General features: G+C 32.2%; 1 protein-coding gene across 3 annotated transcripts; it reads left to right on the plus strand.

Annotated features, from left to right (window-relative positions):
- The first annotated feature begins 5,812 nt into the window (after positions 1–5,812).
- LOC139524870 (small conductance calcium-activated potassium channel protein 2-like) lies at positions 5,813–15,786 on the plus strand. 3 transcript variants are annotated; one of them, XM_071319997.1, is made up of 2 exons: positions 5,813–5,882; positions 13,703–15,786. In XM_071319997.1, the coding sequence occupies exons 1-2, from the start codon at positions 5,872–5,874 to the stop codon at positions 15,081–15,083; spliced, it is 1,392 nt and encodes a 463-aa protein (XP_071176098.1). In that variant the 5' UTR covers positions 5,813–5,871; the 3' UTR covers positions 15,084–15,786. The 3 variants fall into 3 exon arrangements, with proteins under 3 accessions (XP_071176098.1, XP_071176097.1, XP_071176099.1); XM_071319996.1 differs by having other exon boundaries at positions 5,834–5,975; XM_071319998.1 differs by lacking the exon at positions 5,813–5,882 and adding an exon at positions 11,233–11,486.
- The last annotated feature ends 1,209 nt before the right edge of the window (positions 15,787–16,995 follow it).

The following is a 16,995-nucleotide window of genomic DNA, read 5'->3' on the forward strand; positions in this document are numbered from 1 at the left end:
ACTGTGCAAGCTAATCTAATAGTTTAATTTTACAATAATAATGATTCTGAAATTCAAAATTGTGTCACTTTCACTTATAATTTAAAGCATATATTTTTTTACAAAATTTCTGTCAATATTTTTGGTATAAAACTTATAAATCCCTTTTTTGTATTTTACTGTTCAACTAAGAAACATAGGCTTGGGTTTAAAGGCTCTCTTAATTTGAAGAAATTTGTTGAGACTCTTGGTCACACTTTATAGAATATAAAATATATATGATCAGTACTATTTATTTAATAATTATATCAATTTCAGAAAGATTATTGAAATTGTATAAACTATGTTTTATTGCATTAAATATAATTTATCAGAAGTGTTTAAAAAAATTCTGCATGTAGTATATTTCATCCGCCAGATCTAATTTCTTTCAATATAGCTAGGTTATTAATTTTACATGTAGGTGTCATTATACACATTTCTGAATTGTTTTTTTTTTACTGCAGTAATATTTTGTCTTTTAATATTTTAAAAAATACATTTAGTCCTTCTCTGAAAAATAGGGGGAAGTATCTCTTCTTTATATTATCATAACATAGTTATAAATCGAGTTTCGTTTATTTTCTTTCTAATTTTTGTAAGGTAAACTCCTTTTTTAATTTTTATGTATTTGCTGGGTTTTTATTTTTGACTGGTGATATTAAGGGGAGATAACCACTTGCACAAATCGGCATAAAAACCACCGCTTCGGTTTGAAATCAATTTGACGTTTGCGTATCCAACATTCTATTGCCGAGATATTCATATCGAGTGTTTGTCTTAATGAGATACTTTATTAAATTTAAATTCAGCCCATCATTTTTAGTTTCCTCGTAAATATTTAGATTTTTCGTTCAGGAGACTTGACAATTTTCACCCAAACTCCAAGTTTGCAGATGAAATAAAGAATAAAGGACTTTGATTTGATGTGTGAGCTTTGACGAGAATAAACTATGGATACTCAAGATTAGTTAGGTCAATAAGTTTTTATTACGACAATAGTATTCAGTGAGTTAAAATAAGGTTTGTCTCATCCGTTTTTTTACTGAATTTTCACGGTCACGTGACTCTATTGTTGCTGATAAACTTGGGGTCAAACCGTGACCTGCTTTCCAACTGTTGTATCTTTTGTTAAATACTAGATATTTGAGGGAACTACAACAAACACAACAGTCTGTCCCGAGGCAATGGCTTCATAAAATATAGTACTGAATACAACGCTGTTGATTTCTCTTCATAATGGTTGTATGTATCTTAGTAACGAATTATAAGACGTCTGTTTTTATAGTCAATATTATTAAGTCTGAAACATAATGAAGACTAAAGCATACTGTAAATAATATCAATTATCTATTTGAATCAGTGTAATTGCCTTTGAGAACACAGGTAGAAGTGTGGGATGAAGACAGTGAGTTCTTACGAACTATTGTATTAACCATGCTACATACTACGTCAACTAATAAGATATTTGTTCAACTAAGATTATTTTAGAGTATCGTTAAGGAAAAAAATGACAAGCTGATCACTCTTGGTGTTTTGTGAATATTTTATCATATATCTCATAAACAACACGACCGGTGCCACATGTGGAGCAGGATCTGCTTACCAATCCGGAGCACCTGAGATCACCCCTAGTTTTTGGTGGGATTCGTGTTGTTTATTCTTTAGTTTTCTATGTTGTGTCATGTGTACTATTGTTTTGTCTGTTTGTTTTTTTCATTTTTAGTGATGGCGTTGTCAGTTTATTTTCGATTTATGAGTTTGACTGTCCCTCTGGTATCTTTCGTCCCTCTTTAATAAGACCCAGAAAAAGGTTATGAATATTAATCTTTTTTTTTTTATCCCTAACACAAACATTGCAATGGTTGGAGATATGAACCTAGAAGAATTTGTAAAAAAAAATTGAAATACTATCATGCTACTTTTATTAATCTGATCTGACAGTGACGCATGAACCCAAAAAGTTAAAAAGACCAAATAAAGTACGAAGTTGAAGAGCATTAAGGACCAAAATTCCTAAATGTTTTGCCAAATACAGCTAAGGTGATCTATGCCTGAGGTAGAAAAGACTAGTATTTCAAAAATTTAAAACTTTGTAAACAGTTAATTTATAAATATAACCATATCAATGATAATTCATGTCAGCACAAAGTGCTGACTACTGGGCTGGTGATACCCACGGGGAAATAAATCTCCACCATCAGTGGCATCGACCCAGTGGTTGTAAATGAACTCATCATAGATACCAGGACTAAATTTTGTATATACGCCAGACGCGCGTTTCGTCTACAAAAGACTCCTCAGTGACGCTCGAATCCAAAAAGTTAAAAAGGCCAAATAAAGTGTGAGGTTGAAGAGCATTAAGGACCAAAATTTCTAAACGTTTTGCCAAAAACAGCTAAGGTAATCTATGCCTGAGACCTTATAAAAGACAAAGTTTTCATCATATGACAATCAAGCACAATAACTTCTGTTTAGGGTTTAATATCATGTAAATCAACCCCTTAGGTACATTTAATAACTAATTAGATTAAGACTTCGAACAAATCAAATCAGATACTGTTTGATACGCGTAGTATATAGGTATTGACGTTGTCACTATTGGAATCCTGCAAAAAGACGATATTTGGTCTTGGCTAAAGCCATTGCCCTAGAACGTTAATACAATGGTTATAATTATATGTTCAAATTACGGATGCTTTTACCAATGTTAAGATTGATCAAATATAAAAGGTTGATGGTGAAAATGTATTTTAAAAGATATTTCAACAACCCTTGATGCCCTTCTATTATGACTCTAAATCGTTGGTTATGGACTTTAGATATGGACCAGACTAAAACTACTTTGCCTCATTTTTAAACTTAAATCTTGATTTTGACATGTGCGGTTATCTTAGTATCCGAATCTATGACAAATGAGACGAATTTTATTTTGAAATTATAAATATATAACAGTACCAAACCAACTTCACCTGTAAATGGGATAGACATTTACCAACTCATTCGGTATTCAAATGCTTGCAGCTGCTACTCACTTTATAAAACATCAAGAGTGTCTGAGCTGAAAGTCAATGAACCAGTTTTATGTCAAGAAACGTCTCATTCTTTTTCTAAAAAAAAGTTATTAGAAGATACCAAGACCTTATTGATAAATATTCCGTATCAACTTCACAAGTAATACATTATGGTCTTGAGGTGTAGATGCTCGGTACTGAGGTTATCTGCCATCTTAATAACGTGTTACAGTGTTACTGTTGTTCATTTGTTTACCTCTTATGAATGACGTGTTTCCCTCTGTTTTAGTTTGTAATCCGGGTTTGTTTTCTCTCAATCGATAAATGACTTTTGAACACCAGTATTAAAACTACTTTTGTCTTTATTTACAGTGTATTTTTTTATTTGAGTTATATATTTTTAACCTATACTGTTGAGTCGATTTTTTATAATAAACTTTGGACGTGGGTCTGTATTTTTATCTTTTATTATTGCATATGTATAAAGTAAAATCACAAAAATACTGAACTCCAAGGAAAATTCAAAGCGGAAAGTCCCTAATCTAATGTAAAATCAAAAGTTAAAACACACCAAACGACTGGACAACATTTTTTATATTCCCGACATGGTACAGGCATTTTTTTATGTAGATTATAGCTAGGTAACATCCCACTTTGATGACAGTCGTATACATATCCATTATATTGACAACGATTAGTGAACTAAACAAACAAAAATAAAAGTTAAAATTGTCAAAAATAAGGATAATTTAGAGTTTCTATAGGTCGTTTTGTTTTATTTGTTGACAAATTTATTTGTTTGTGTAGTGCCTAAGATTAGAAAACGATGTTGACTGTTGAATCCCAATTTTGTTACAATTGTACCTATCATGTCTGTTTCTTTTGCTAACACATTGTTGTCAATATAATGGAATTCAATGCGACAGTCATACAAGTAAGATGTTTTGTTAGCTATAAAACACCTTTAATTAAACACTTTCTTCATAAAGAAATTCGTGTACCAAATCAGGTATATGACCCTTGATGTGTTTCTCCTTGGTTTTGGTATGTGGGCCGTATTTGTTTTCGCTTAATTGATTATGACCATTGAACAGCGGCATATTAAAACTGTTGTCTTTACTTGTATGATGTTTGTTTTCCATTGGTTTGAGGTGTTGAAGCTTTTAATTTGGTCATTTTTCCTCTAGAATTTTCCTGGTAGTTCGGTATATTTTTTTATTCTATTTCTAGACACTTATTGATTTGATACGTACTGACTTAAGTTTCTTGGGAAGCTGTTTAATTGCAAATACAAAAATAAATAAAAATGAATGAATTAATGACGTTCTTTAAATAATCCAAACGGAAATCATTTTTCCTCTAGAATTTTCCTGGTTGTTCGGTATATTTTTTTATTCTATTTCTAGACACTTATTGATTTGATACGTACTGACTTAAGTTTCTTGGGAAGCTGTTTAATTGCAAATACAAAAAAAAAAAGAAAATGAATGAATTAATGACGTTTTTTAAATAATCAAAACGTAAAACGTTTAGAGACATGAGCTAGTTTATTCTAAAATAAATGTTTTATTTGATACATGTATGGAGGAATGCAAATATTTAGCCAAAGAAGGCACATTAATCTAAATAGGAAAGACCCATTAAGAAATATATTCAGCATATTCACCTTGTATAAGCGTTAGTTAATTTTCTAATTTAGGAGTCAGTTATTTATGGCGACCTTTATACAGTGCTTTTAATGACAACCATAGTAAATTAACGTCTCCCCTGTGGTGGCCATTAAAGAACAGAAATATTTGATAGATGATCGGTGTTTGCTTAATGTGTACTTAAAACAATCTTGTTTAATTGCATGTAAAACTTAAATATTTATGCCTGCTGATGGACATAAATATAACATTTCCTCTCTTTTCTTGATATTCAGTAACCTTAGAAATAAACACAATTACTCCGGTAAAATGTACATCTCGTCCTTGTCATCGGGAATGATAGTTTGACGATAACTGTTCGTAGCACACACACCACGTGTTCAAAGAGCAATCCGTCATTATTTTACAACAAGCTGAAAGATTCCAATTCATAAGATTAATATCAAAGACTAAAACTTCGGAACATGGTAATGACGACACCGGTATAAAACGATCTGATGTTTTGGAATTTCGGTCGTCGATGTTTCCATAAGAAATTGAACAACTCTTATTCCAAAATTATTAAAAAGAATAAAGTGATATATTTTCAGGTCAATCTGCAAATAGGTAAATTTGAAAGCCTAACCCAAGGTTGAACTAACCATACTTGAGTTATCATGGAACTCTCTATAATATGTCTAACTTATGCAAGAGTTTAACCAAAATCCTCGGATGTTGAGACAATGGATTCATTTATCTGTAAGGTGAACATATAAATGCCAGTTTGTAATAATGGCCATATCTTTAATTTTTTTTTGTCGATCAAATGACTGGGGATCTTCTGAGAGTTAAATTATTCACAACCTTGGGATGATTAAAGGTTTAGTCTATTGTCTAGACACTTATCGAGTGTCTAACATGTTTATTGACCTTTAGAATATGTTTTATTATTGCTTTTTTGTCGATGTGTTGCTGTCTCACTGACATACATCACTGACCCCCCCCCCCCCCCCCCCCCCCCCTCACTTTTACCTTTTATTTATGTGCATTGCAATTCATTCACCTTAGAAATCTCACAATTTTCATATTTACTAGACTGAAGTATTTGTTATAATTGAAGATTATAGAAATTACGTTCAACATATGGTTTGTAATCAATAAATTGATAGGTTTAACTATTGGATGACGGAAACCATTATATCCAAATAAAAATGTCGTCTTCGTAAGTTTATAACTTAAAGGTGATGGGATTAGCTATCATAAAAGTAGATACAATAAGAAAGAAATTTACAAAATATAGCAAATATAGGAAATTGTAAGTAATATGTCATATTTTTAACAATAATTGTTATCACATGTGTATATTTACGTACAACTATTTGTACTTTTTCATGATCGTATACGGCGACTTGTCACGTGATCTAAGATTGAATACAACGTACACACTAGTTGATTTGATTAGTCTTATTTCTTATTTAATCAATTGTTATATATTGTTCAGCTTATGTAATTAATAAAATGAGACATGAACTATACGACAACACAAAAGGATCTCGGCTAGAGGCCGTAAAATCTTTCATGACGGGTACCATACATGTAGCTATCATTTAATAGATTCGCATATAGACAGTTTGTAAAACAATTCAAAATATTAAAAGACATTCCATTGGTCTTTCGACAGATATTTATCGTAAATACCGTGTCATGAGCTTTATATATCTGTTCTAATGAGTATGTTTAAAGAGGAATTCACTTTTTTGTTTGAGTAATAAAAGGGAGACTGATAAAAGCTCGTCTTTATGAATACATTTTTGTTTCCGTTGAGAGTTAAATTTCCGATAATGTTAAATAAACTACCACTTAATATGTTAAAATGGGGATTTGCGATTCATCTAGAGGTAGCTATATATTTATTTCTTATTTTATATATTAAAATGGGATTCATCTAGAGGTAGTTATATATTTATTTCCTATTTTATATGTTAAAATGGGGTTGCGATTCATCTAGAGGTAGTTATGTATTTATTTCAGCTGAATCAATTCCTATTTCTTAACTAGAACATTATTTTTTTTTTTTAGAATTATTTAATTTACAAAGAATGATTAAAGTCACTGGTTTAGCTTGATAATATTTATGTTCATTTTGGAGATAAAGTAAATTGTCCAGTGTTTTGTATTGTTATAGGGATTAATTGTACCCATCTCTTCTCAGATATGTTTCAGTTCATGTTTTAGCTTGTTAAAGGATTTACAAAAAACACAGTCGATTCATATTTTAAGGATACGGTAACAGTAATCATTCATCCTTTTTCAGTCCTTGGTATACAAATTAGCATGGCAAGTTTCATATTAATATCTATAACATACGGGTGACGATTTTGTTTTCCTAGTGTTAATTTTCCTTATCTGGTTGATGATTACAACTAGCTACATAGGTGCGACTTTGCAGTGATCTATTAAATTCCAATGAAAGATATTTTCAGTAATATTAAAGAAAATAATATCTAAATCAAATTTTCAATTACCGTATTTTAAATATTGAAAAAATATATAATCAACTTTTTATATCGATCACAAAATACTTGAATGTTCCGGTGTTCAGATGACAGTAAGTACGACATCGGGCACATAGATTCAACTTTTACTAATATGGCGGATATTTTAGTCCCCGAATTTTAAAAAGGCAATGACTTGTCAGTCAGTATAAACCTACGTATCATCTTAAAAATACTAGAAGGTGTCGTCGCATTTGAGAAAAAAAGTTTATTAAAAATTCGAAGCTAGAGTCTAAGGTAGGGAGGTATTGAACTTTCTAAGTCGTAAATAACTTCTTTAAAGCTAGAGACTGTCAGATTGCAAACCAGTAGTAAAAGGCACAATTTATCTACTAAATAAACTCATCATAGATACCAGGATGGAAATTTTGTATTTGCGCCAGAGACGCGTTTCTTCTTCCTAAGACTCATCAGTGAGGCTCGAATAAAAAATGTTTAAAAAGGCCAAATAAAGTACGAAGTTGAAGAACATTGAGGACAAAAGATTCATAAAAGTGTTGTGAACATATCAAGGATAACTGAAGCCAACTCAAAAGTGGTTACATCCAAATAGTTAATGTCATCTCCTTTTTTGGTATATATATTTTAAGTAGAATAAACTCCCAGAAACTAATACATATGTAACGACAAATGCCAAGGTATCATTCTGTGATTTCATTCAAATCCTTGGCATCATAATATTTGAGGAACGGACGTCGATAAGAGGCCGGACGTCGATCTGAGTCTAATGCGGGGTTCACACATTGCCGATTATTACTCCCGTTTGAGTTCAGACAGCGATACGATACGAAAAGTGAAAAAGTCGGATTAGTATCCTCAATTATCTGGAATGTCCTATTATTGTCTGAACGCAGTCGTTTTAGTTCGTGACAGATTCCTACTGGTCGGGAAGGGTCCGAATAGTTCGGCAAAGCACCCCGACAGTTAGGTGCGTCCCGTAACATTCGGGGAAACTCAGCCGATTTTGTCTAGTATTACAATCGTGCCTATGTCTTGACAGATTCTGCTGTATCGGATTGAATTCCTAACAATGTTCTGTGTATTCGCGACGGTGTCCTTTGGAACGGGAATGATCTGGAGAAATTTGTTCGAACGGATAACTTCCGTCAGCGTCGGTTCACTGTCTTGTCACTATCTGATCTCTGTCGGATTACATTCGATAGAATCGGGACGCAGTCGTGACAGACTCGGTCAAATTTTACCTGGCGAAAGATACAAATCGGATTAGAAGCGGATTTAGAACGGGATTATCGGGATAAATTCGCTTGGAAACGGTTGAATATCGACGCTTCCTGAACAATATCTGATTGTTGTCGTGATTAAATTTTCAAAGTTTGAATTTACATCCACGATTCATAGGATCTTGATCAGACTTTTGATAAATTTTAATCGGGAATGGTCCTGTCAAGGACGGCAGTAAAAATCGTGAATGTGTGACCCCAGCTTTACATATATATTTTTTTTCTTGATCATAAATAAATACCTCTTCATTGCCGCTCGAAGCCAAAATGTATGAATATTTTTCCAAATGAATAACTTATAAAAAAAATATTAAAATAAAATTGAGAATGGAAATGGGGAATGTGTCAAAGAGACAACAACCCGACCAAATAAAAAACAACAGCAGTATTAAAAGTATATATAAAACCGTATTAAAAGTATATATAAAACCGTACAAGGACAGAGCTTTGCAAGGTCGTAACTAAACTTTCTCTAATAACTTTTGCTTTACTAAACCATTTTGTAATTATTATTTTTAAAAAATGCAATTTTTGTTTTCGGAGTCCACGTTTAGATCCATTGCGTACAATAGTTCTTAAATTTTCTAACATAATTGTCAGTTTTTCTGGGCACTCAGCTAATAACATTGTGTCGTCAGCTTATAGCAATAAATTTGAATACATACATGACGCGATGTCACTAACGGTATCAATGTTACTGCACCAGATGCACATTCGACAGGGTTGTAAGGACGCGTTAATCCCTCCATATTTTCATATGTTCGTTTCCGTTTATATATTATTTCCTATTTTGTTCTCACGGTTCCTCTTATAGCTGATGAGATACTTCGGTATGGAAGTTTGATCCTTGTTGAAGTTGTTCACATATTGGTCCTTTTCTCTTTGTTGGTTTGTTATGTCATTAGCAATCAATTATTACACGTCGTCTTTTTTTATATATTATAATTATTCGATGAGAATATGTAAACAGTTGTTGCATGTTTGTATTGCAATATAAATTGTTTAAAGATTAAATCATGACTTGAAAGTGATTATTTATATCATTTAAGTTTAGAAATTAAGACAAAATATTCTTTTAACGGCTCTAACAAACATATTGAAAGGTAGATCAAACATACAATTTTGTGAGTTTTCACAAAGATGTCATCCCGGTAACTGTACTTAACGCATCCCAAACAGTCATATTTTCAGAGTTGAGACAATTGAATATGTTCAGGATATGTTCAGACACAGAAACAATTTATAAAAACTTTAAATTTGGTTAGTTTTTCTGTGATAGTCTCTTTCAATTCACCCATAACTATTATAAACTCTATGTAATGGTGAGTCTGGCACATAGACTATACTTGTCTATTTTCAAATAAATGTATGTACACACCTAAAAATCATTTAGGGTTAGCTATCATATTGCTGTATATATCATCTCCTCTTTTCTAGTATAAACACATCTTTGAAATCTCACAAAACAAGCTTAACCCCACCAAATTATTTGTGTGCCTGGCTAGGGGTCTGTAGTACCGGCCCTGTAGTACTAGTGTTATGGTTGACGTTGGTTGTCGGCTTCTATAAGTGTTTTTCGTTTAATGTAATTAGTCATCAACGCGTTAGGTATTCTTCTGAATTGTTCTTTATTTAGTTGTTTCGATGCCGTTGTTGATAACTGTACGTTGACCTATAGTTGTTTACATCCTGGCACTTTGATCAAACGTGGCTAGTTGTATCATTGGGAATCACACCTACATCTCTTTATCTTTTTTTGTTTAACATCACGCCTGTATCGGACTCTCCCAAGTCAGTAACCTTTTCAGTGTTTGTCTTTAATTATCTTTATTAGGTTTGTTTCTCATAAAAGGGATCAGGTCTGATGGCTTGTCTGTGATATTTCAGTGTTTGTCTTTAATTATCTTTATTAGGTTTGTTTCTCATAAAAGGGATCAGGTTTGATGGCTTGTCTGTGATATTCTCTTTCAATTCTCCCATAACATATACCATTTGTATACAGTATGGAATGTAGAGAATGTCATATAATCTGTAATTGTCTATTTTCAAATAACATGTATAGACAACTATTTTCTCATATATATACACATATCTTTGAGACCTCACATAACATGTTCAAACCCGCCGAACTTTTGCGCATGTCCCAAGTCAGGAGCTTTTTGCCTTTGATAGTATTGTGTGTGTTTTTTTTTTTAATTTTAGTTCTTTCATATCTTTTTGAGTTCAGTGTGACGTCCATTTGCCAGCTGAAGCCCGACTCCGGAAGTGGATTTTTTTTCACTATGCTGAAGATCTATTGTTGTCTGTCCTTTGGTCGCGTTGTGGTATTTTTGACGCATTCCTCATTTCCATTCTCAATTTTATATCAGCTTTTAAAAAAATTAGTAAAAGTAAATAATCACAACTTGATATCTTACATCTGTGAACCCGAGGTGACTATTAATAAGTTTTTTTTTTATATTATATCAATATGAATATTACAATATAAATATTCAGTTTTCCCTAAAATCTGTTTTACTGAATAATCATTGATTGTTACAGTACAGACTGAATTGTCATAGATTTCTACAGTACAAACTTGTTTATTTATGTAAATGAGATTAGTATATTTCAGTCGGAAAAAAACTAATTAAAAGAATAAAACGCATTGATTTAATCTTTATAGCCGTTTTATAGGAAAATCTATCGTACGAAATGGATGAAAAGAAACGCAAACTTTGCATACGTCAGTATTATAAAAATATTAAGCCTCCTTTACGGAATTTAACAAAATATCAATATTGCAACAGATGTCCTTATGATGAGGTGAATGTGAGGGAAGACCAATCTAACTTATAATCAATTAAATGAAACAGATTTTACTTACGAAAAAATAATATTTCATAAGCAAATAAAATGTTCAAATATAAGATTTCGTATGATCAAGGACGTTATTCTGATTAAATACATAAATTGGCATTTAAAAAACCTTAAAGATAATTTATGCTCAGTAGATAGGGATTGACGAGAAATGTTTTGATCAAAATGCAGGTAAGTCTCATTTTTGTCTAATTATAAATAATACATTATAATTCTGTCAAAACCGTGTTAAATTATTAATCAAAGATACCAAAAGGCAAACATATTGGAAGCAAACGTTTAACACTAATAAAAATAATTCAAATACGACTGGAGATTTTTATAATGTCAAAGTTTACAGCAAATGTCAAATAACTGTTTTACATACTTTGATGATTTCCACAGTCAGATTATCTGATAATTTTAATTGTATTTCCCCTCCCCCGATTTCTTGGAAGATTTCAACAGTCATTGACTAATTATTACACTTGTATGTCCCTCCCCCTTGATTCTTGGATGATTTCAATAATCAGATTTTCTTATCAATGTGGAATTGTATACCCTAGAATCACAAAAAAGCCTTACAGATGCGATGAACGGAAATGGTGTTTTTTTTTTTTACATTTGGTTTTGTCGGGTTCTTTTATAGCTATATGCGATATGGGTTTTACTCATTTTCGAAGGTCGTAAAGTGACCTATATTTGCCAACATCTTATTTATAATATTCTCTGTTGAATAGTTGTCTTATTGGCAATCATTTAACATGACGTGTCCTTATTTTATATGATTTCGATTACGTCCAGTCTGTGTTTTTCTTTTTGATTGATGTTTTTCTTATTTGAATAGATTTAAGGAGTTTAGCCCTTTTTGTTGTTGTTTTTGGGTTATGGTGTTGCACAACTGTCCCAGGGGAGGGTTGAGCGATGACAAACGTGTTTAACCCCGCCAGATTTGTATGGGCCTATCCAGTCAGGGGCCTGTTTTGTTGTAAATTAGGCTGTTATTTTTTCATGATTGAATTGTTTCATACTATTCACGTCCAAGCCTTTTATAGCCGACTACTTGGTATTGTCATTGTTGGAGGCCATACAGTTACCTATAATTTCGTACATCCACTTCTTTTGAACCTTTGTTGGTGAAACAAGTGTGACAAGTGTGACACTTGTTTCATTGGCAATCATATCATATTTCCTTATTTTTATATAAGCATAAAGGAAAAAGGGAGGCATCTTAAATGTTGACGGAAATAAGTGAACAAATATACAGGGTTACATCGTATACTTCTTGAGTCAATATAGGTACTGGAGGTAATATATAAATAATATTGTGCATTTTACGAACTGTTTATACTTCTGAGAACACTATATTTTTTAAATTGTATTTATTTGAAGTAAAATACAATAATTTAGTTCGATATTTTACTTGGTGTTTCACATTTCACAATTATTTATTTTCTTTCAAAAACATTTTAGCTCAGTTCAGTCAAATTTTTATACAAAGAGCCTCAACAGAACAATTTACAATCAAAATGCAAAGTTTCGTAACATTTTGTCAACATTTTTGAAAAAACATGAACGGCAATATAATTTTTATATTTCTTCATATGTGACTTTTACATTTTATGACGTCAAACACGAGAAGCAATGCATGTGGTTTTTAAATTTGATAGATGCTTTTTGTGCTTTTTTGTTGAATATGTGTTTGTTTAAAGATTATGACACAGTGATGACTGCTGTACCAATATTTCGACTATTTTACTTATTATGTCCGTTTTGTTCACGCATCGTTGTAAATATAATGGAATTTGATGCGACTGTCACACAAGTGAGAGGTTTAGCGCTTTAAAACCAGGTTCAATCCATCATTATCTACATTTGGAAATGCCTGTACCAAAGCAGGAACATGATAGTTGTTGTCCATTCGTTTGATGTATTTTGTCATTTGATTTTGCCATTTGATTAGGGACTTTCCCTTCTGAATTTTCGTCGGAGTTCAGTATTTTTGTGATTTTACTTTTGCTATTTTCACAACGGTCTTCTGATATCTGTATTGCTGTTACATGTATATTACATTGACGTCTGTCGTTTTCACTCTTGTAAATAAGACTTGGTATATATTAGATGAGTTTTATTTTACATATGTATTATATATTTTTTTTAACATTTTTTCTATTTTGACCGTAGGAGTGATATAAATACCGGACAAATCTGCTAAAGATTGATTTGAATGAAAAGGCATTACATTGTTAAACTAAATATTATAAAATACCAATCCATTATTCTAGTTTTTTTTAAACTACAGTAACAAAAATATGATCAACACCTTATTATCTAACATGCACTTCAGATTTGTGTTCCATTATCTTAGTTTTTCCTTATGTAATGACAATTCTTTCTTTCATTTTAAGGGAGGATATGAGCATAACAGACTTTGCAGTAGACAATGCAAAAACACCTTTATTTCTAAGAAATAAGCGGGCCCGGAAATACGTTGATACCGGAAGTGTCGAAATGGGTGATTTATCCTCAAGCAATGATGATATAAAAACGATTGGTAAACTTGGCAGGAGATTAATTCGCCGAAAGAAGTTAATTCAATGGCGTCGATGGATCATAGACATGCAATTTGCCTTAGCTCTATTTGGCATTCTGTTGATGATAATAGAAACTGAATTATATATCGCCGATCATATAAGTAAAGCTGGTATTGTCTCGTTCTACATTAAACTTATTATATCTATAAGTACTGCTTGCCTTCTTATTGCCATATGGATTGGTTATTATCTCGGAGCACAAATAAGATCAGTAGATGCAGGAGTTAAAAACTGGTTGTCGGTTATGACTACCTATACATGGTGTGCTCTGGCCTTTGAACTGTTTTTATGTGCAATACATCCGTTTCCGGGAGACATAAAATCAAACTACAAATCACCTTACGGCATAAAAAGAAAAGTCAGTATTGATGCCGTTGCTTCAATTCTAATGTTAACAAGACTTTATTTGGTCGCTAAATTCGCTGTTGTACACAGCATGCTTTTGACAGACACATCCACAACCAGCATAGGAGCTTTAAGCCGAGTTAAGATCAATACAATGTTTGTGTTTAAAGCTGCTATGTCCAAAAAACCCGGAATACTTCTTATGTTGGTGATGGTCTGTACCTTTTTGTGTAACAGTTGGGCAATGCGAACCTGTGAACTGTATTATGAAAAGAATAGTGAAAAGAATAGTTATCTGGAGATCATGTGGCTGGTGGCAATAACATTTCTGACGATAGGGTATGGTGACAGGACTCCTCAGAGTTATTGTGGGAGGTACATTTCCATAGTAACAGGAATCATGGGCGTTATAACAACTGCTTTACTTGTTGCTATTATTACACGAAAATTAGAACAAACAAGAGCAGAAAGATACGTTTTTAATTTCGTTAATAGACTGCAAAACGAAAATAAAAAGAAAACCGCAGCGGCCAATGCAATAAAGGCACTTTTAAGAATATCTATTTTGAAAAAATACGGAAAAGATTATATCAAAGAAATTCGAAATTACGAAGACAAGCTTAAACAATGTTTAAAAGAAATGAGGACAGCTATGGGTGATAAATATCATATTGGGGACGAGGCTGTAGGAATGGTGGATATTGCACATGAGGTTAGCAAAATAGAGGATATCATAGTACGCAACGCCAGTAAAACCGATGGAGTAAACAACAGAGTGGCTTCAATTGAACTACGTTTAGATTCTATAGATAAAAAACTGGATGTCATATCAAAAATACTTGTGAAATGAAATAATTGAAGTGAAATTGTGTGTTAAATATGTGGTTTTGTTATAGTTACAAACGCAGATTTTATAGTGGAAAAGTGTGAAAGTCACTTTGTACTAATACACATAGTAGCATTAGCATGTTAAAAATAATAATATGTCTTAACCAACAGTTAAAATAACTTTGAAAGGGGAAATACACAAAGACAGTACTAGTTCCGACAATTAACATAGGTGGCAGAAAGAGTGACGGAGATTTCCAGTGATAGCAAAACAGTTTTACAAAATGAAGAGATTAAATTTCAATTTCTCTGTAGTTATGCTGCCAATTATCTATAAAGAACAATAACTATAATAGCAGAACTTTAAATCAGTCAAAAGCGTTCACATATACTGCTTGAGAAGACAACGGTTAACGATTAATACACCCATTGCCAAAAAAGAAAAAAAGAAAAAAGAACTGATGTTCATAGCGATTTGATCTAGAAATATAGTCATCCCATATCACATCATTCATTACAGCTTATATAAAACGGGTTCATTTCTCGCTAATAACTACATTCATAAATATCCATTGGAAAACTGTTACTACATATGCTTAAATGAGGTTGAAAATACCCCAGTTTAGAACAATAATATTCTAACACGTGACAAGCTGGTACATGCGCGCGAGATCAAAGTATAGTCTGTGAATATTGTTTTCATGAAAATAAACGTCATACATGTATTTCCGTTCTTTTGTGCTTCAATTGTTTAAGTGCTTTTCAAAACAGCATAATACAATACAAATATGTACTTCTATCTTTTACATATCTTGCGATAAATTTAGTTAAAACTATTTTATTTAAAACATTACAACACTTGCTTATTAATTTTTTTTCAGCAGCATATGGATAATAAAAACTTGGTATAAGTGCCAATGAGATAAAGTTCCACCAGAGATTGAAACTATAGGTAGAGCAGAATTAAGAATATTCACATTGATGTATGGGGTTTCGAAACTAGGTAAATACACTATCTTTTTACATCAGATGCGGGTTTGGTGTCCCTTTGGTGTGGCATCGGAGAGGTTTACTGAGCTATACCATAGTTTCGGGTCGAATATTAGTCATATAATTGGAAACACTAAAGACGGTATGTCCTATGCATACATCTCATCGCTATCAATCAGCTGACCAAGTATCTAGTGATTTTATTTCGTATCCTCTGAGAAATATTTGTTCGACAAATGAACAGACGGACGGACGGCTACAATAATAGTGTAATTCTTCCACTCGATGAACTTAAACTTTAAATGATAATTTCTGATGTAAAACATGATGTACATTTTCTGCATCGTTGTAAATTACACCGTGTTGTGTTTACTCGACTAGCAAACCACAATAGAATATAAGCTTACTATATTTGTGCAATCATTAATTTCAAATCTATTTATTATAAAAATATTTTGCTCTATATATTATTACTACATTAAATCATTATAATTGAACAGACGGTGGAGCGTTGTCATTCAATGATATAAGTAACACGTTGTAGATGTCCAATGGATGGAGCGTTGTCATTCATTGCTATAAGTAACACGTTGGAGGTGTCCAATGGGTGGAGCGGTGTCATTCAGTGCTACAAGTAACACGTTGTAGATGTCCAATGGGTGGAGCGTTGTCATTCAGTGCTACAAATAACACGTTGTAGATGTTAAATGCTTGAACTGGTAAGACGAAGACGAAATAACAATGCCATGGATAAAACGAAAACCAACAAAGCCTATTCAACACACAATAGAAAAATGAAAACGGGAGTAGTCTCAATAATGTTCATTCATAAATCAGCTATATCTATAAAATTCCTTACTAAAGTAAAGATTGTTTATCCTCTCTTTACAAACGCTTTTTTGCAGTCAAGAGAAAGTTGTTGCAGATAACTTTAAACTCTGTGT

The sequence above is a fragment of the Mytilus edulis genome, chromosome 5 (assembly GCF_963676685.1).
Source record: "Mytilus edulis chromosome 5, xbMytEdul2.2, whole genome shotgun sequence".
Lineage (NCBI taxonomy): Eukaryota > Metazoa > Mollusca > Bivalvia > Mytilida > Mytilidae > Mytilus > Mytilus edulis.

What these genes read in the sequence shown, in the direction of transcription:
- LOC139524870 (XM_071319996.1), top strand. Translation starts at nt 5,905, where the DNA reads ATGGGATTAGCTATCATAAAAGTAGATACAATAAGAAAGAAATTTACA. An exon ending in TATAGCAAATATAGGAAATT is followed by an intron (nt 5,976 to 13,702) that starts GTAAGTAATATG and finishes TTTCATTTTAAG; the next exon opens with GGAGGATATGAGCATAACAG.